General features: G+C 30.2%; 2 protein-coding genes across 3 annotated transcripts; both read right to left on the bottom strand.

Annotated features, from left to right (window-relative positions):
* Nucleotides 1-1,470: 1,470 nt before the first annotated feature.
* Nucleotides 1,471-8,790, bottom strand: LOC146528430 (facilitated trehalose transporter Tret1-like). 2 transcript variants are annotated; one of them, XM_085203774.1, is made up of 7 exons: nucleotides 8,632-8,790; nucleotides 7,324-7,479; nucleotides 6,553-6,751; nucleotides 5,441-5,631; nucleotides 4,590-4,972; nucleotides 2,281-2,392; nucleotides 1,471-1,993 (listed from the first exon to the last, which is right to left on the bottom strand). In XM_085203774.1, exons 1-7 carry the CDS (start codon nucleotides 8,678-8,680, stop codon nucleotides 1,725-1,727), a joined length of 1,359 nt encoding a protein of 452 aa, XP_085059900.1. In that variant the 5' UTR covers nucleotides 8,681-8,790; the 3' UTR covers nucleotides 1,471-1,724. The 2 variants fall into 2 exon arrangements, with proteins under 2 accessions (XP_085059900.1, XP_085059901.1); XM_085203775.1 differs by having other exon boundaries at nucleotides 6,563-6,751; nucleotides 8,628-8,775.
* A 4,439-nt stretch (nucleotides 8,791-13,229) lies between these two features.
* LOC146528429 (facilitated trehalose transporter Tret1-like) lies at nucleotides 13,230-19,003 on the bottom strand. The gene is made up of 7 exons (XM_085203388.1): nucleotides 18,883-19,003; nucleotides 17,543-17,698; nucleotides 16,640-16,838; nucleotides 15,036-15,226; nucleotides 14,374-14,756; nucleotides 13,975-14,086; nucleotides 13,230-13,517 (listed from the first exon to the last, which is right to left on the bottom strand). The coding sequence occupies exons 1-7, from the start codon at nucleotides 18,929-18,931 to the stop codon at nucleotides 13,249-13,251; spliced, it is 1,359 nt and encodes a 452-aa protein (XP_085059514.1). The 5' UTR covers nucleotides 18,932-19,003; the 3' UTR covers nucleotides 13,230-13,248.
* Nucleotides 19,004-20,309: the final 1,306 nt, after the last annotated feature.

Here is a 20,309-nt window from a genome sequence, read left to right as displayed (position 1 = left end):
GTCCCTGTGTATTTTTTATATATTAAAAACTTTACTTTCAGGGGGTGTACTGACTAATATCTGTCCGATATTGGTTTTTGAGGATACGGGTAGGCGACCCCGGCTCGAGGATCGATCCACTATTGTTATAGAGGTATGTATGAGGATACACTGCATAAAATTGGTGAACTATCCTTTTAACTCTCCCCTTCCCTTTGTCCTATCCTCTCTTTTTACCTATCCTTTCACTTTAATCCCTTCCCCCTTTCTGTCCTATTTCTCTTTCCTCAGTCTTTCCCTACAAAGGGATTTTGGAGGTCAGATGGCAGTCGCTCGTCGACCTAGCCTATACTTGTGTCAAAACTCTGTTCTCCACTTTGAGCCATTTCGAAGGGCAGAAACATATTTTTCCTGCTAATTTGATTTAAACTGCCAACAATCGTGCTAAAAACTGTTAATAATAATATCTCAATAATACCAGGTCATACGTCATACTCGTACATAATTAATTGTTACAGTTATATAAGTTCATAAACCATAATTTTTTTTGTAAAATAAATATGTATAATATTTCTCAGAAAATAAGTAAAAAATACATTTGTTTAAACAATATAGAATTGATTAACCTTCATATATATTATAAAAACTTTCTATATATTATAAAAACATTTGCGTTCTTGAAAGTCACGTCGGTAAATTAATATTTAAATATATTGAACTAGTGGGCGCGCGCAGCTTCGCCTGCTTATTGGATCCTTAGGGGTGAATTCTAATAAACCATGAAACACGTGTTCAATGAAATATTTTTGTCAAAATTTTTAATTTTATAAAAATCGACGACGACTTTTTTTTTAAAAACTTTTTTTTTAAGTGTTTTAAAAACAAACTTTATACCCCTTATTTCCTTAGGGGGTAAATTATAATATACCACGAAACACATGTTTAATGATATGTTTTTAAGAGACTCAATATCAAAGTTTGTAAAAATCGGTGGTGATTTAAATATTTTTTCATACAAACTTTCAATCCCTTATTAGCACCCTTTGGGGGAGAATTCTAGAAAACGATGAATTACGTGTTTAATTAAATATTTTTAAAAAACTAAATTTTAAATTTTATAAAAATCGGTGCCGATTTAATTTTTTTCCATACAAACTTTCAACCCCTATTTCTCTCATTTAGGGTAAAAATTTTTCAAAATCCCTTCTTAGTGGATGTCCAGATTACAAAAGTAAACATCTGTCCAAATTTCACGTTTCTACTATCAGCGGTTACGGCTGAGCGCGCGTCTTACCTCAGTCAGTGAGGACAAGTCCTTTTATATATATAGATAATAACTACTATAAGTAAGAATAATAAATACTATATTTGGTTCCATATGCATACAGTTATGGGTTCTAATTACTTATTGTATATTCCTATAGTTATGTACTAAACCTTTAAAAAAGTGACAAAATGACTTGAAAAATTGTTAGGAACTAAAAGACACGAATATCACAATAATTTATTTCATTACTTAATTACATATTTCTTAATTAAAATTACAAGTTCTTAATAACAATAGGGACTTAAAGCAAATAAAAGTTAATAACATTTTCCTTCTTGAATATCATACCTTCATATATTAGAATTCTATCAGTTTTATTCCCAAATTTAAATTCAAATGTTTTACATACACACTGGGCACAAAGCGTAAAATTCTAACAAAGTTTTTTTAATACAACTAACTTAAATTAAATGTCCAATTATTTGCCTAAAAATTTTTGAATTTCCAACAAAGATTTCTGTTTAGTCTCCGGTATATGTAATATAGTGAACACAAATGCACATGCACATGTAAAGGAGAAGAACCAAAATGCTACATAGGGTCCTAAATTTTCAACTACTGAGCCAAAGGCAGTAGTCAATAAAAACCCAACTATCCACGTGGAAGTTAATGCCACACAGGAACCTTTGCCTCTAACATTTGTTGTGAACATCTCTCCTATTAAACAATTTGGAATAATGCCCAATCCTGAAAAAAAAATAAAAAATATATTAAACATATAGAAATTTTGATTATTTGATATAATTTATATTAAAAAGAACAGCTGTTGAGTTTTTTTTGCACCGGTTTTGCAAAATGGCCTTCCGAGATTGGCGGTAGCTTTAAAGTGGGACACATTCACATATTACTATGTTGAATTTTTAGTTATTTTTTACTAATGTTGAAGATTAGTAAACATTTACTAAAAACCGTAAAGAAAATGAAATAAATATTTTACCAATAATATAAGTGCATAATATATCACAGGTATTTACCAGAATCGTAACCAATAAAGAAAAAGATCAAGACGACCAATGGTAACCACTTGACGCTGTCCAATACAGGAAGATCCAAATGTGCCAAATAAAAATATGTACCCATTATCATCTGAAATTAAAAAAAAACGATTTTTATAATTCATTGTCTTTTTAAGATATATCGAATTGCTTATTAACTGTCAGCGTAATGGTTGTGGGTTCGATCATGACTCAGGGGAATGATGGTGTTTATATTCATTTCCTCATTTTGATAGACAAAGTGCGTCGTTGAGTTCCGCAATTCAGCACGAAATATCTCTAAATTTAGGTCAAAGTGAGACACACAGTTGCAACATTGATTTCACTTTACCTACCCTACTATTCGGGAAAAGCGTAAAATTAATTTTTAAACTTTGTATTCAAATTTTATAAAAAACTAGCGACCCTCTTGCGGCTTCGCCCGCTTTTACTACTGGATTATTCATATAATGACCTCCATCAACATAATTTAAGAAATAAAAATAAGCTTGCTGTGCCCTTCTCTAGGCTCCATAAAGTGTCTCACTCATTCGTAGGTCAAAGTATACACTTTTATAACAAACTTCCAAACGACGTGGTTAATTTATTACTGAACAAATTTAAAAAAGTGGTAAAGCACAGGCTCTGCCAAAATGCATATTACTCTGTTAAAGATTATGTTCACGATAAAGATGTTTGGAAATGAGTTGCTCTATTTCTAATTTAAAATTGTTAATTGTAATTTGTAACAAATATTGGCATTTAAAAAGAGTGGCCATGAGTTTCTTTGCCTGTATCTTCTCATGAGGTCAACCATTTGAACGGGCTTTTTTCAAGTCAAAATTGCACTTTTTTTGGTTATTTTGTTTTGCATTTTTTTCTAATTTTATGACATGTCCAAGTAAATGTTAAGCATTTTTATGGAATAAAGATATTTTGACTTTCACTTTGACTTTGAATGTTTGTTTGCAAAGCACTTAAGAAAATGTGAAAATTAATTAAGCCCTAATGCAACCCGCATTTTCGTAGTTTCAATACGGATTTTCCAATTGTTTTACACAGCAAGGATTTTTTAGCAGGTACCGTAATTTTAAATCTGTGCTACTAATCTTTTCAAGTACTTATTAAAATATATTTAAATGACTATTTTTAGATAGTTAAATGACTATTTTTAAACGGAAGAAATTATAAACAAAAACCTACCTACTAATAACTACTACAAAAAATATGAAACCAAATATATCGCGCTGAAATAATACATTCAACTCCAATTATCCAATACGTGCAAACGCATGTAAATCTTCGTTGCTATAGAGGCAGGCGGGTCGTTTTTTGAGCTTGTGGTTAATGCTGAAGAGGGTATTCTGTCCCTGATGAAAAGCAAGCACTACGTGGCTGCCTGTGAGAAAAATTAAATAGAATGCATCGGCCGGGAATCGAACCCGGGCCGCCCGCGTGGCAGGCGAGCATTCTACCACTGAACCACCGATGCGTGTAAGGCAGGCGGGCGTGGCGGACGCATGGCGAGTGGCGAGCCGTTTCGCAGCAAGGATTTTTTGATATTGTAACAACTTCTAAAGTACTTATTAAAATGAAAAACAGTAAAAGACAGTTTTGATCTACATTAAATGGCCAACGTAACTAATATACTTATTTATATGCTGAGAGTAAGGGATAAGTGAAACTTGACTCGATACGGCTGTGTGTGAACGCTATTCGCAATTTCGAAATAGTGTAAAAAGAAAATTTTATCTTCGTTTAACGTAGAAAATTAATAAAGTATTTTAAAGTATAAGGATTAATACCATTATGGAAAAATATGACTCACAACAAAAAAATATATTGAAATTATTATTTTTAGACAGACAGATAATCACTACACGTTATTCTTAAAAGATACGAATAAGCCGTCGCGGACTTTTTTGTAGATCTTATTAAGAGGAACAATACTCCAGTATATTTTTTTCATGTAGTACTTACCATTAAAGCAGCGCATGTGCGAAAGTGTCTCAACGGATAGGACTTTATATATATTTATCGTATTTATGTTAATTTACATCAGAATGCACAAATAATAAACTATATATAAACCTTCTACAGAAAATACTCGACCTAATAGTGAAAACCGCATCAAAATCCGTTGGGTGGTTTAGAAGAAGAAGAGTTAGAAACAACAGACAGACACGAAAAGCGACTTTGTTTTATAAGATATAGGATAATGAGGCCAGTCGTGGAACAGAGGCACACACACTTGGTCTTGGTCTTATTTAATTCTATTTATAAAAATTACAAAAAAAATATTAACTCACCATACTAATACAACATGCTGCAGTAGAAAATAACAAAAGTTTTCTCCTTCCAGCACTATCAATTAAAGTTGGCGAAATAACACTCCCAACTAATTGAAAACATCCGATGATAATCATAGCATAGTTATAATCTATTGAAGAATTGGCCATTTCAAATATAGATGATGAGAAAAATATAACCGCCATAACACCACTGAGGTGTTGTAAGATATTCATGCTGATAACAATAAATAGTGATCTTTTATTGGTTTTTATTGTAAAAAGTTCAACCCAATCCATTTTTTCGTTGGTTGAACTAAATTGATCTTTCGTTTCAAATAATGTATCTTTATCTTGATAGCGTCCAAGTTCTCTAAGAATTTCAAGGACTTTGTCTTCTTCATCTGCAACCATATTATATGTATATACATGTATAATTAACTAAACTATTTCATTTCACTAACATATTATATTTCACCGTATTTTATACGCATATATAGTTTAAATTTTGCATACTGCTCTTTATATTTTGGTCGTATGAAACATGTCTTTTTTACTGCAAAAATACAAACGGAACCTTCGCCCATGGACATATACAACCTGAGGGAATTGTGGATGCGTTTCCAGCCTTGAAGGTGAAAGTTTTAACTAATTTTATGTATGACTTAAAGTACGTATTAATGTCATGCGTCATTAAATATGCACAGTAATCCTTTTTATTTTTTTGAAATTGTTTTTACTCGCTATACCTTAAGTTGATAAGAGATCCCTATCTAGAAAATAATAGATTCCACCAATGAACCCTGTGTAGAATAAATCCTAAAAAAAAATAATTATTATAAGTAAATATAAATAAAAAGCATATATATTACCTTTCAAAACATAGTACATTGGTGATTCGGGTATATTTAAAACAGCAATTGTAAATATGATCGACATGGCCATTCCCACATAAATTGACACTTGATAAGAAAAGAATGGACCAATAGAAAACATTATAATTGATCCTAAAGTTGTAAACATTCCGAGAGCCGCTAAAAGAAGCCCTCTGATATTTGTGGATCTACAAATAAAAATATAAGAAATATATACAAAACATCGAGATATAAATACAATCATCATCATCATCACCATCATCATCAACAGCCATCTTTTGTCCACTGTTGGAAATAGGCCCTCCCCAATTCTCGCCACCTAACTCGATCTTCTTTATCCTCACTTCCCATAAATACAATAGATACAAAAAATATATTTAAATATTATAACAATTTAACGATGAGGTAGTCGTGGCACAGAGGAAAATCGCCTGACTGTGAGCGTTAAATGAATTTTAAATTAAATTAAATTATTTAACCGGTTAAGGTAAGAAGGTTTTTTTCCGCCGAATTGCGCCGAAAGCACTGCGTGTTGAGTGGCAGAACTCAACACCGCGCTTTGCTTCGTTACCAAAATGATGAAATATAATCGTAAGGATAGAAAGCGGGAAACTCAAGTGTCTTAATGGAAAATGGAGTTTCTTAACACTAGGTTCGCTATGTGCATCCTGCAAAACGCGAAGTTAAATAAATGACTGTGATAAAAAGTTCTTTAAGAAAGGCAGAACACGGAGTTTTGACTTTCTTATTTCTAAATTAGTATGAGTAAAATGATACTATATATATTTATATACAGCACTAGCGGCCCGCTCGCGGTTACACTCGCGTGAACTATGTTATTATTAATTTCTGTCTCCATGGCTACGTCCTAGTGACGTCTATGCAAAATTTGAGACTTCTAGCATTTGTAGTAACGAAGTTTCATACAAACTTTCGACCCCAAAAACAACCCCTTAGAAGACGAATATTGCAAATTCCCGTCTTAGCGAGCACCTACATCCTATAAGTAACTCCTATGCAAAATTTGAGATTCCTAGCACATGTAGTTTCTGAGATTTCGTGATGAGTGAGTGACCTTTCGATTTTATATATATTAGATATATACTAACGCCATTTCACCTATATATACAATATTGTTGACAGTCAGGATTGATGTACCACAGCTGTTTAATATCCTCCCAATATATAACATGGGCAAACTTTTGGTGAACAGGAGGACCATATATGCGAAGGTGGTGAAAATTCCACCATAAATGAAACATGGTTTTCGACCTTTGTAATTTGACAGCCACCCCACCACAAATGGACCTGAAATCAATAAAATTATATACAGTCAAAAATACTGTAACTAAAGTGTAAAAACTATTTTTAGGGTTCCGCGTCTCAAAAGGAACAAGTAGAACCTTTATAGGACCACTTGTCCATCCAGATTTTGCGTCATATTAGCTGCATTTTGTATGAAATTTCTATCTGGGTCGTCTATTTTTACTTCAGTTATACTAGAAGAAAAATGCCATTATAGCAAAATTGGCATAAGTCAGACTACGCGTGATGGCAGAACTAGAACAAACACTTGACAAGCAAAATAATAAGTGAAATAATTGATACTTACTTATATATACTTATTTACTGTTTAAAATTGTTATTACCTAAGTTATTTTTGATGTAACGTATAGTACGTTGGACGTCCAACGTATTCATACCCTCGTGATTCATTGGCGAAGAACGGTAACGGTAACCTAGTAAGTGCAATGTTAAATTCCTCCAGTTTCATGAATCCGATTGAAAAGTGGGAGAACTTAGTGTCCTAACACTCTCTGTTCTATAAAACTATGACTATAGTCATAGAACGAGAACTCACAAAATATTAAAAATATTACCTGGTATAGATCCAATATACACTAAGGACCCCACTAACGACGCCTGCGTCTCAGTCAAATCATGTGAAAGTGGAGATTCCTCTGGATTTCGTAATTTTGGTATAATGGGCCCTGACCAGCTTAGAGTGTAGCCCAAAATTGTTTGCCCAACGTATACTAAAAAGTTAAAACAAATTTTAATAGATTATATTATATAAGTGTGTAATTTACATATATAACTGTATACATTATACTTATGTAATATACTAGCGGTCCGCTCGCGGTTTCACCCGCGTGACATATGTTATTATTAACTTCTGTCTCTATGACTACGTCCTAGTGACGTCTATGCAAAATTTGAGACTTCTAGCTTTTGTAGTAACGAAGTTTCATACAAACTTTCGACCCCAAAAATAACCCCTTAGAAGTCGAATATTGCAAATTCCCGTATTAGCGAGCACCTACGTCCTATAAGTAACTCCTATGCAAAATTTCAGATTCCTAACACATGTAGTCTCTGAGATTTCGTGATGAGTGAGTGACCTTTCGATTTTATATATATAGATGACAATAATACGACTAGATCATGAAAATAAAAAATGCAGTGGCAGTTTAAATTTTTTTGCGAACGTGGCAATCTTAATTTTTTTTTCTTTATTGCGGCGATGACACGCCTCTAGAATTCGTGGTAAAGTGGTGAACAGAACAGAACAGTGTCTTCGGGACGTTCTGCCTATCCTGCTATGTGCGGGATACAGCGTGAAGGTAAAAAAAGAATCGACTTCGTCGTTATTTCGCAATCAAACAACGACTTATTATTATAATTTCCAACATACGATTTATTTGAATACATCTTTAATTAATCTTATCTTATAAAATCATTAAAAATCTAATCCATTTCTATCTGTGTATAATTATATTCCAAAACATGCTGAAGCCACCCTATAATCCATATAGCCATCCACCACTCGTACTCGTATCATTGTCAGTTATTAAATCAGTCACTAGTTCATAGTTTTACAAATTAAAAGTGGGTACATTAAAAAATAAATTATAAGTGGGTGGGTAAATTAAAAGTGGGTTAAGCCACTTAAATTCGATCAAGCAAGAAGACGGAATAAATATTAATTATAATTAAATTATAATTAATTATAATATCTAAATTCCTTATCAGTTATGACTTATATAAAAATATTTAAAAAAACACTCGAGCAAAAAAAAATCATAAGGTAGAAATCAAACCCACGATTTTATTAGAATATAACATTATAAACTAAAAATAAAATTATAAACTAAAAAGTAATAAAATAAATAGAAAGATATACCTACAGATAGCCGCTATAAGCACTTGTCGTTTAACGCCGGGCGTAAGAGACATTGTTCTTGAATAACTTCACAAACTAAATTGGCATGTTCCACTGCACGTTTACAACTACCTCATTTTATATTTACATTGACTATTATATAAGAAAAATATAACATGTTCAAAGTAGTGTTGTACATTAATATACGAGTATAATATTCGTATCAGAGAAGTCTAATTTATTTATTTAAATGTACTGTAAACAATAAAAGTAAATTATATTTACTTTTAAATGAAGTCATTAGTACAATGTCACCTTTCGTATACTTTTATTTTTATGTTATTTTTCAATATCTAACCAAAAATAACTGTAAACCATAGTAAAATTAATGAATATTCTTGTCATTTTTGAACAAAAAATCGTTTAATAATTAAAAGTTCATTTTATAATATAAAGTTTTATTATAATAATCAATAAATAACCATCAGCTTAGAATGACCTCACGTCACATTTACAGTATCTAAAAGATAACCCTTTTACACTGTTATAAAATTAAATGATAAAATATCGACTTGGGAATAAAATTTCTAATTCTCCTCTTAATTAATTTTAACAAATCAATTAGAGATAAGCGTGCTTCTCTCAGAAACGGCAAAACTGATTTGAATGAAATTTGTACTATTTTATTTGAGCAGGCATCCCTTTATATTTAGTGTTTTTTTTTATTTTTTCGATAGGTTTATAAATATAAATATATCAATATAAAATATTTTTGAAATTGCTGTAAAATTACATTTATAGAATTAGCAAAAACTTTGGTTTTTAATGTGTAGATAATAGATATAGTCTTTTAAATGATAGTATTATTAGAACCTATAAGTAATCCAGTTTCGTAAATTATTAATTGTGCAATTTCCGGCAAAGCCGCGAGCACATGCTATAGTTAAAAATGATTTTAATAAAAAATTGGTTTAATTGTTTTTATTTAACTTATTTGATTATTATTGATTTACTTTATGACTCCATAAATTAATTTAATAATAAATAATTGACCTTGTTATTTATTTATATCCTTTTCACATGATAATTTTTTTGTGTGTTCTTATTTTAGAGAATTTATTTTAATAAAATACATTTCTTTTAAGATAACAATCGCAATCACATATGTGGCGGAATTCAACGCCGCTCTTTGCCTCGACACCAGAGAAAATAAATTACAAACAATTTAAAATATATATATATATATAAATATTTAACATTTCTTTGCATGAAAATGGAACCTATTTAAAGTAGTATAAAATAATAGACCAAATAATAGAAATTCTCAATTAATCAAGATGCATATACAATATGCATAACATTACTTTAATCCGTATAATTAACAACAAATGATGCCTTAGTTTTATTGCAATAAAACTAATTTATTGTTTTTTAATGTTAAATCCTCAATTATGACTTTGTGGCACTAAATAAATGTAACTGTCTCAAGGTAGACTAGAAAAAAAAACAAATAATAAATTCAAAAACTATATTAAAATCATTTTATACTTCAAGTAATTTTTAAACATAAGTTTGTTTTTAAATGTGTTTTTTAGGCTTATGTAAATTAGAAAATGCTCTATAAATGTATAAATCTGGATTTTTACTAGACAGTCTTAGAATATTTTTTAGTTTTATCACATCTCTCTCTCTCTCTCTCAGTGTCATATCAATGTAATACGAGTAAGAATAATTTAAATAATAGAATAGATAAAGAAGTTTCTTTGGATCTGAAATTGTTAACTATTTATTCGGGATATGCCAATATGACTAATTGATACCTTTAGAATGCAGCAGAATTAACTGACCTAATTATTATTATTATTCATATTTTTCATGTACTGTACATGACATTTCTATACTTTTATTATATAAAGGGAAGAGAGTTAGAGTTATAGTCAATTACGATATTTGCAATATTTATACATTTTCAATAAAACTTTTAAACTAGATTAATCACGTGCATATATATTTAGTTTTATATATTTTCAGAAATACGACATGTCGAACACTTTGCCGTATAGTTCGTGGTCACGGGACTACAGGAGCCTAATTTAAAACTTTTAAATACACAAATAATATGTGCTACATATAATTTTATACTACTACTTTTTTTCAAGTACGTAATAAATAAATAAAGAATCAAGTAAATATGAAAGTCAATATAAAATTCAAATAAAAAAATAAAATTTATTGTAAAACAAATTGCATTTCCATCATTTATTTACTTATATTATTTTATATTTAGAACACGTGTTCTAACATAACAATGACCTTGTGAGTGTAAAAAACAGACAAACGTCGTATGCAAATACTAAGAAAATACATAAAAATGACAATGTATATTGTATTTGTATATGCATATTATTAAATTAATTAAATATATTTCATTTTTCTTTATTTTTAACTCAAAAAAACTTGTAAATATATTTCCATTTCTTCGTTCTATATACATAGAAACGTGCGGGATACAGCGTGAAGCTGAAAAAAAATCAATGTCCCCTTATGACATTAGCACGTATAATTGTAGTCCGTGAACTGACTTTACAGATAAACAGTTTACTAAATTTTTTTAGCAATTAACAACTTAACACTTCATTCTCCACCTTCCACACTATTTTCAAGACATTGAGTGCTGAGTGGCGGAACTCAACGCCGGAAGTTTTCAAGTTCAATGTATATAAATGAGTCAATTAGTTTTAATCAAAATAAAATGAATCACCAAAACACACGAAATTATTACAACTGCAAACAAATATTTTTTTTAACCGACTTCTGTAAGAAAAGGAGGTTATCAATTCGATTGTATTTTTTTAATTTTTTTTTATGTTTGTTACCTCATAACTTTTGACTGGGTGAACCGATTTTGAAAATTTTCGACTTCAAAATTATAAAATCTTTTTAGTTCGTTGTTAGAACTTCGGTTCGGTTTTTTTTTTGTAAATTTTTTTTTTTGTTTAACATATTGTCTACTTATGAAATAAAATTAAAATTTTATTTATGTTATTGTTTTTTGTGGTTTAAATAATCAAAGTGTTTAAAAGACAAAGATAGTCCTACTTCAAGAAAAACGTATTAACATAATTATATAATACGTATATATTGTACAGGGTGGAAGCGTCAGCGCTCCTTTTACGGGAACAGCATGTAGGGTATAATATTTCAAACCCATACTACCCATACTACTACTACCCATACAATATTGTATAAGGCTTTTATAGAATAGTTAAAACTGTGGTTTCATTTAAAGTGGTGCTGACAAAAACACTGTACTAGAAATAAAGCATAAAATTGCATATAAAGCATAATGATTTTTAATTTTATGTACTTAATAAAAAAATCATATTTTTGTACGTTTTTTGTGTGGGTCTACCCACCAACGAAAAAAAAACAACGAAATATTAGTAACTAAGCTAATAATTTTAGTTTTTTACGTTAGGGTTTTTATTCATCATATACGTTTATGAAATTAGAAGTCCAACTCTCAGGTGAATCTTTTTGTTTAGAATATTTTCCTTTATATGTACTGTCTAAATAATACCTAACAAATAAAAATTTTGTGTCTTATCAAATATATATATATACCTACTTAAAAATAAAACTTATAAAGTTATAAAGTTGCTCTAAAAATCCATAACTAGGTAAAATTTATACTTTATAAAATCAGCTTTACGTTGTATTGCCGCAAAAGCAGAGGTAACCTAATGTTAAGACAGAATACAATGCTCCGCAATGCCTCGATGCGAATAAAATTAAATATACATTTTAATAAATATTTCATTTCCTCGAGTGGGAATCGAACCCATAACCAGTTAATTGCATTTACAATCTCACACACTTGAGCTCCTGCGCCATGACTGGCCTCTATACTTTGTATAAGTAAGAAATATCTCAATAATAATTTCATGCAAAGTATAAATACATAAATTAAATAAATTTAATTTACACAATTCTAGAAACTTATCCGTAATAATTTACATATAATAATGTATATATAATATATAATTCCTTACTTTACGTACTGAATAAATATTTTATTTATTTATTTAGGGACATAGTGTGAAAACTCTCCGTACCCGATTAAGACACGAAGCTAAATGCCGCCTTTTTTATCTTTACCCGAGTGACCGAATGGGAATGGAACTCACAACCGTCACGTCAACGTCACCTTGCGCTTTAAAGGGCTCGCAATGGATAATATTTTTATATAATTACTAGCGGAACCGTGCGGCTTCGCCCACTTGAACCATACGAATATTATTTAAATATAAGTCTAAACTATTAAATAAGTAAACATAAGTAAAGGAAAAAAAATGTTAACATTAGAAAAAATACCTGCTTAATTGAAATGAAAAAACGAAGTAATGAGTAAACGTAACTTATGAATTTTTTTCATATAAGAAAAAATAACTAAGTAATTATAATTAACAAAAAATAACAAAGTAAAAGACAAGATGCTCAAAAGATTATTTATTTCTTCACTTATCTCATATATCGTACTATTAAATTAACGTGTAGTTTTCTTTAGCACATCGACCTCAAAGTGTAACACTTAAAAAACGTAATAAATAAACCAATATTAAATATGATTTTCTAAGAGTTTTTATTTGCCTAAACATTTTTGAATTTCCAATAAAGATATCTTCTTAGTCTCCGGTATGTATAATATAGTGAACACAAACGCACATGCACATGTAAAGGAAAAGAACCAAAACGCTACATAGGGTCCTAAATTATCGACCACTGATCCAAAGGCAGTGGTCAGTAAAAACCCAGCTATCCACGTGGAAGTTAATGCCACACAGGAACCTTTGCTTCTAACATTCGTAGTGAACATCTCTCCTATTAAACAATTTGGAATTATACCCAATCCTGAAATAAAAAAGTCATGAAAAAAAAAATACTTCCGAATATGAAAATAAAATAAATATCTGTAAAAGTAAAATAAATTTCCAAGTTATAAGTACAAACAAGAAAATATAGAGTTAAAATGTGTGGAAATAAGTTTGATTTTTATGGAACAAATCTATTAATAGGAGAAAAGACGATTTTTATATTGAAAAGGATAACTCCTATCCATCGTTTCCCATTGCCGAATTCTGAGGCAATTGCGTGTTGAGTGAAGGAACTCAACCCCGATTTTTACCTCGACACCAGAGATGAAAAATCAAAACATTTAATTTCTTTGCTCGTAAATTATTAGTAATAATAACAAGAACAATATATTTCTATGAAGTCGATCTATTTTATGATAAGTAGCAACATATATTCATGTATGGACTTATGAATTTACTATGAATAATGCACTGAGTACATAGCGTTTCCTTACCAGAGTCGTAACCAATAAAGAAAAAGGTCAATATAACCAATGGTAACCACTTCACGCTGTCCAATGCAGGCAGATTCAAATGTAATAAATAAAAATATGTACCCATTGCCAACTGAAATAAATAAAAGAAAATCAATATTTAATGCCTTTTTAAAATACACACGGTGACTGGCTTATTCTAATTAATTCGTTTGGGAAATAACCTATTTCTGTAGGAACTTCGAAAAATCTTTTATTAGTGCTCCTAAAAGACCAACCATCCATGCCAAATATCGTCTTTCTACGTTGCTTAGTTTCAGTCATGCGTTATTTCGAGGTTACTCAGTAACAGTAAAGAAATAGATAGACAGATATATTAGTAGATTACACTCATAATTTTATCTCAATTAGGTTACTCACCATGCTCATACAGCATGCAGCAGTAGAAAATAACAAAAGTTTTCTCCTTCCAGCACTATCAATTAAAGTTGGCGAAATAACACTCCCAACTAATTGAAAACATCCGATGATAATCATGGCATAGTTGTAATCTATTGAAGAATTGGCCATTTCAAATATAGATGATGAGAAAAATATAACCGCCATAACACCACTGAGATGCTGTAAGATGTTCATACTGAGGACGATAAATAGTGACTTTTTGTTAGTTTTTAATGTAAAAAGTTCAACCCAATCCATTTTTTCATTGGTTGAACTATATTCTTTTTTCGTTTCAAATAATATATCTTTATCTTCCAACCTTCCAAGCTTCTTTAGAGTTTCAAGGACTTTTTCTTCTTCATCTACGAACATATTACTATATTTGAATATAACTAAATTATTAATTTGATTTATATTCGGCCTCCGAACGGCTTCAGCGGCTTGAACTATACAAATATTTATTTAATTTTAATTATCTGTATTTTGGGAAGATTGGTTGATTATTATTTTAATATGATTAATTATCTATACATCTTAATACATAGTAATCAAAATACTTTAGTATTTTATTTTATTTTGTTCGTCAAAATTGCTATTTTTAACAAAAATATAAAATAAAAACGGTTCCAATACAAAGTTACCTTTCAAAACATAATACATTGGTGATTCCGGTATACTTAATACAGCCGCTGTAAATATAACCGATATAGCCATTCCAACATAAATGGTTCCTTGATAAGAAAGAAATGGACCAACGGAAAACATTATAATTGATCCAAACGTAGTGAATATTCCAATAGCTGCTAAGAGAATCCCTCTGATATGTGTGGACCTATAAATAAAAATCAAATAACAGTTTACAGTGGTGTAAACTGGTATTTATAAGTGTGTACCATTATCCCATTCTATAATATTTAATTTATCATCTCACGGTTATAGTAATATTGGTATTACCACTTCACATACATAATACATTGTTTGCGTTATATTGTATTTGCACAATGAACAATGCGTTGTACTTAGTCTTGCCATAAATATTGTTGCTAAGAAAAATATTTTTTTATTGCATGTAACATTTATTACTATTACAATGTATTAGTACAGTCCTTTGAACGTTGAGACCAGATCCCAATAGCCGCATGCACTTTTTCTTTGGGAAAATTCTTCACTGCCAATCTTAAAAATCGTTTTAGGAACTCCAAGTTATCATGGCGTTTAGAGAAAGCCTTACTCTAAAGCAAATAAGCCTTAAGACTAAATTATAATCCTGTGAATTGAGATCAGGACTAGATGACGACCAGTCTTCAGCTCTGATGAAGTTTTTAAGCTCATTTCTAACCAAAATTAGGTGGATCGGCGGGCGGGACTCAGGATTTCTTAGAATTCCTACCCTTATTGCCTTGATCGCCTTTGTCACGTTGTGAGCACTACGTGGAAGGCCAGATCATTTTCTGTTAAAAATAGAAGAGGTTTCATTGTGCCTATAGTGCCCTAATAGCCCGGTACATAAACATTTAACTAATACTAAACGTATGGAGGATTTTATAAATTGTATTTGCCTCCATACCTACTTTGCGTTAGTTAATCACCGCGAATCGGTTCAGCTTATCATCCTGTTCCATTTTAATATCACAAAATATGTAATCTTACAAAATATTGGCGCGAAAATAAGAAAACACAATTAGCAACCGTATAAAAATGACAGATTCTGAATTCACAAGTAGTATTAGTATTTTGTTTATTTTTAATTATAATAGTATTTATGGCCAGACTAGGTATTTCTGTTTCTTGTTGTGTCTTTATTTTAAATTGATTTGGGTCGATTTTGCTTCCTTAATTCAATTATTTCTTTGATGATTTATATATTAATATTTTCCCCATGGATTTTTTATTAATATTTTTTCTTTATTTATATTTTCATCTGATCTAAGAGAGTGTAATGGTTTCGCTGTTAGTCTTGTACTATAACAGTACAGATTCTAATCCAGAATTCTTTTTCGATATCAATTTAGACTCATGAGTAAGTAAATACTTTCCTATAATTAAACTTCTATGTTTTCTCGCATTTGAATTTGAACGTCTAACCGTTACGAATGACAGATGAGGAATGCAAAATTTAAAAAAACGAATGGCTGAATATATTTTTAAATTTGGAAGAGCTGGAAATGGAGGGTTATAACCCTCTCTTAACACTGTTATTTCTAGGTATGACTAAAACTATTCTACATATCTCATCTATACTAACGCCATTTCACCTATGTATACAATGTTGGTGACAACTATGATTGATAGGCCACAGCTATTTAATATCCTTCCAATAAACAACATCGGCAAATTTTTGGTAAACAGTAGAATAATATATGTGAGAGTGGTCAATATACCACCTAAAATAAAACATGGTTTTCGACCTTGGTAGTTTGATAGCCATCCCACTAAAAACGGACCTGAAATTGATAAAATAATAACTCGTTAATAAATTTATTTTGACTGATAAAAGATTTTTTCTTTCAGAATTGTTTTCAATAAATATGAAATTTCAAAACTCATCCTACGCAAAATTTTTACTTTGACGTAAAATGACGTAGGTCTGAGGGCCGTAGGTCTGAGGGACGTAGGTCTGAGGGGATCTCAGTCTATAATACAAATAGGTAAGGAGCCAAACCAAGCCAGACCTCCGTTATGTATAAAACCTAAAAGTTTCTCTGCACATACATTCAACACCAGTAAATATTATCAGTAAACATTACTTTGGCACTTATTAGGTAAATAAAGTACATAAAATAGTGCTTAAGTTTCGTTAAAATTGTAGTCTATTTTTTTATATTTTCTTGGAAATAATATTACTACTAAGTTATAAGCGCCTACTAACATAATTAAAGCAAACTAATAAATATAATACTTACATCTTCTTGTTTCTTTGCTATATTAGATTCATGGAACCTTGTAATTTATTAGGTTTTGAAGGTCTCTGGCAAAGGTTAAACTTAAAATCATGCAAAAGATATATGGCGCATCGCATACGGCAAAGTTCTGCGCCTAAAAGGAGAGAATAATGTTCCCTAATACTCTACGTTCTCTCTGCCTACCCTGCATTATTCTTCTGTATGTCGGATAAAGTGTGCAGCTACACAAAAGTAATAAATGATACCTGGTATAGATCCAAGGTACACTAAAGATCCTACTAGTGAAACCTGCGTCTCAGTCAATTCATGTGAAAGTGGAGATTCATCTGGATTTTGTAACTTGGGTATAATAGGCCCTGACCAGCTCAGATTGTAGCCCAAAATCAATTGCCCAAAGTATACTGAAAAGTAAAATATATGTTTAAATATGCTATTATGTATAAATTATAGTTGAAAATTGATAAGACGTCGTTGTTCTATTTCGCAATCAAGCGATGATCCATAATTACGATTTACATACAATTGATTTAATCTTATCTTTGTAGATAAAGAAGGATAAACCCTACATTAGTACACTGTTATATGTGTAAAATTATATCTCAATGCAAAAATAAATATATCGCACCTTTAGAATTATAGAGACCTTTTAAAAACATCAAGTTTTGGGTAATGTTTATAAAGATGTGTACAATTACGTTTTTTTTACAAAAATTAGGCTTACAAAATCAGTTTAGATGATACACTAGTAAATGCTTCTTAAATTAATTGTTGATTTATTTTTCTATATATCTTTTTTCTTTCTTAAATTAATTGTTGATTTATTTATCTATATATCTTTTTTCTTTCTTAAAATCAAGGTTCTTTTTGTATTAGGTAACTATAATTCTAAAGGTGCAATATGTCAATATACGAATGGACATTGCTCATATCATAAAAAAATTACGAATTTGTAATATTTTAAAAGATTGATGATTGTCGTCGCAAGTGGCCTTTTCACATGCACATTTAACATGTACTGTTTGAATAAAGAAATATTTATACAATCATGGCGTTTCTAAAACTATTTAAATACAATAAATTAATAAACTAAAAGACTAAAAACACGGTTGGGCCATACCAAAATATTTCTAGTCCCATAATCTTGTTATTTCTAGCGTTCTATGTTATTTAAAAAATAAACAGAAATGTCAAGGCAAATCAAACCAGAAATTCATGTGTTTAATAGTAAAGAAATAGGGTTGATCTCAATTCCCAGTCTTTCATCTCTCACCTTCGGGATCCATCTTCATATCTAACTGATTTTCCCATATTATGGTATTGTTTGTTGATTTATTATTTTTTTGCAATTATATGTCAAGTTTTAACGTAACAAAAAAATATGAAATGGGCAAAATTTTACTATTTAAACTTTAATTGCAAATATTCGTAATTATTTATAACCACAAAATTTCACATTTGCCTGAGGCTTTATCAGTTATCACGCATATATAAAAACATTGAAATAAAACAAACACACGGTATCCTTAATATAAAACTATAAAGATAAAATTAAAAAGTAATAAAATAAATAGAAAGATATACCTACAAATAGCCGCTATAAGCACTTGTCGTTTAACGCCGGGCGCAAGAGACATTGTTCTTGAATAACTTCACAAACTAAATTGGCATGTGCACTGCACGTACACATCAGCCTCATTTTACAAGCTTTTTATATTTATTACTAGTATTATATGATAAAAATATGACATGCAAAAAACCATAGTGTTGTACATTTATATGATAATATTTATAATATTGATCGATGTGTATAATTGTGTTGTAGTAGTGGCCTGCGGCTTCGCCCGCCTTAACTATACGATTATAAAACTATTGCGTATATCTTTTTTGGTTCTACAATTCATTAATTAGTATATCATTTCGTCTTATCTTGAAGAAAAAAAATTTTTGATACGTACATGTCGAAATTGTTTAGAATTAAATTATCGCCTACGCTACTTCCTCATAATGTAGCTTTTCATTAGTGAAAAAAATTAATCAAATTGTTTATTGTACTGTTAGCGTATTTGTGTAAAAGAGGGTAATGTAGATGTATTTATTATAAATTTAAATGTAAAACAATAAAGAAGTTGCCACAATAGATTTAATTTAAGCAATATGTTACATAATATATTATTACTAGCGGCCCCTTCCGCGGCTTTGCCTGCGTGAACCACGTTATTATTAATTTCTGTCTCCATGAGTACCTACGTCTTATAAGTGACGTCCATGCAAAATTTGAGACTCCTGGCATTTGTAGTAACGAAGTTTCATACAAACTTTCAACCCCAAAAACAACTACTTAGAAGTCGAATATTACAAACTCCCGTCTTAATATGCACCTACGTCCTATAAGTAACGCCAATGCAAATTTTCAGATTCCTAGCACTTGTAGTTTATGAGATTTCGTGATGAGTGAGTGAGTGACCTTTCGATTTTATATATATAGATTAAATATGTAATATTAAGTGATAATAATAGTAAAGCCAATTTAATCGACATAAATAATGTAATTAATATAAAAAATTATAAAAAATAACATGTGTGGCTACACCTATCTTATTTTTACAAAAGACAGATATATCATATCATTTACAATTTAACTTAGCCAATACTGTGGCTATACCACTGTATCTTTAACAGTATAATTTGACATGCTTGGAATCCGTTCCAATTAATGTAAATTAAATAATAAGACAATAGAGTATAGACGCCATCTGTGGCAGTAATGAAAATAAAAGGAACAATAATTAAAAAAATAAATAAATACGTTTTGTCATAATAATGATGTAAACTTGTTGCATCAAAATTTACCATTTAATAACTAATTTAACTTAGCTTCACTCGTTATCATTAGCGGGTAGTCAGAGAGAACGGAGCGCTAAACGCTGAGGTCTCTCTCATACACATACCTCTTTCACCTCGTCTCGTCATATCAGAAAATTAAAAACAAATGGAGACTTACTAATAATTTTT

Source organism: Heliconius melpomene, chromosome 19, assembly GCF_056956725.1.
Source record: "Heliconius melpomene rosina isolate 202511_hmr_F chromosome 19, ASM5695672v1, whole genome shotgun sequence".
Taxonomy (NCBI): domain Eukaryota; kingdom Metazoa; phylum Arthropoda; class Insecta; order Lepidoptera; family Nymphalidae; genus Heliconius; species Heliconius melpomene.
This window is presented reverse-complemented; position numbering and strand designations above follow the sequence as displayed.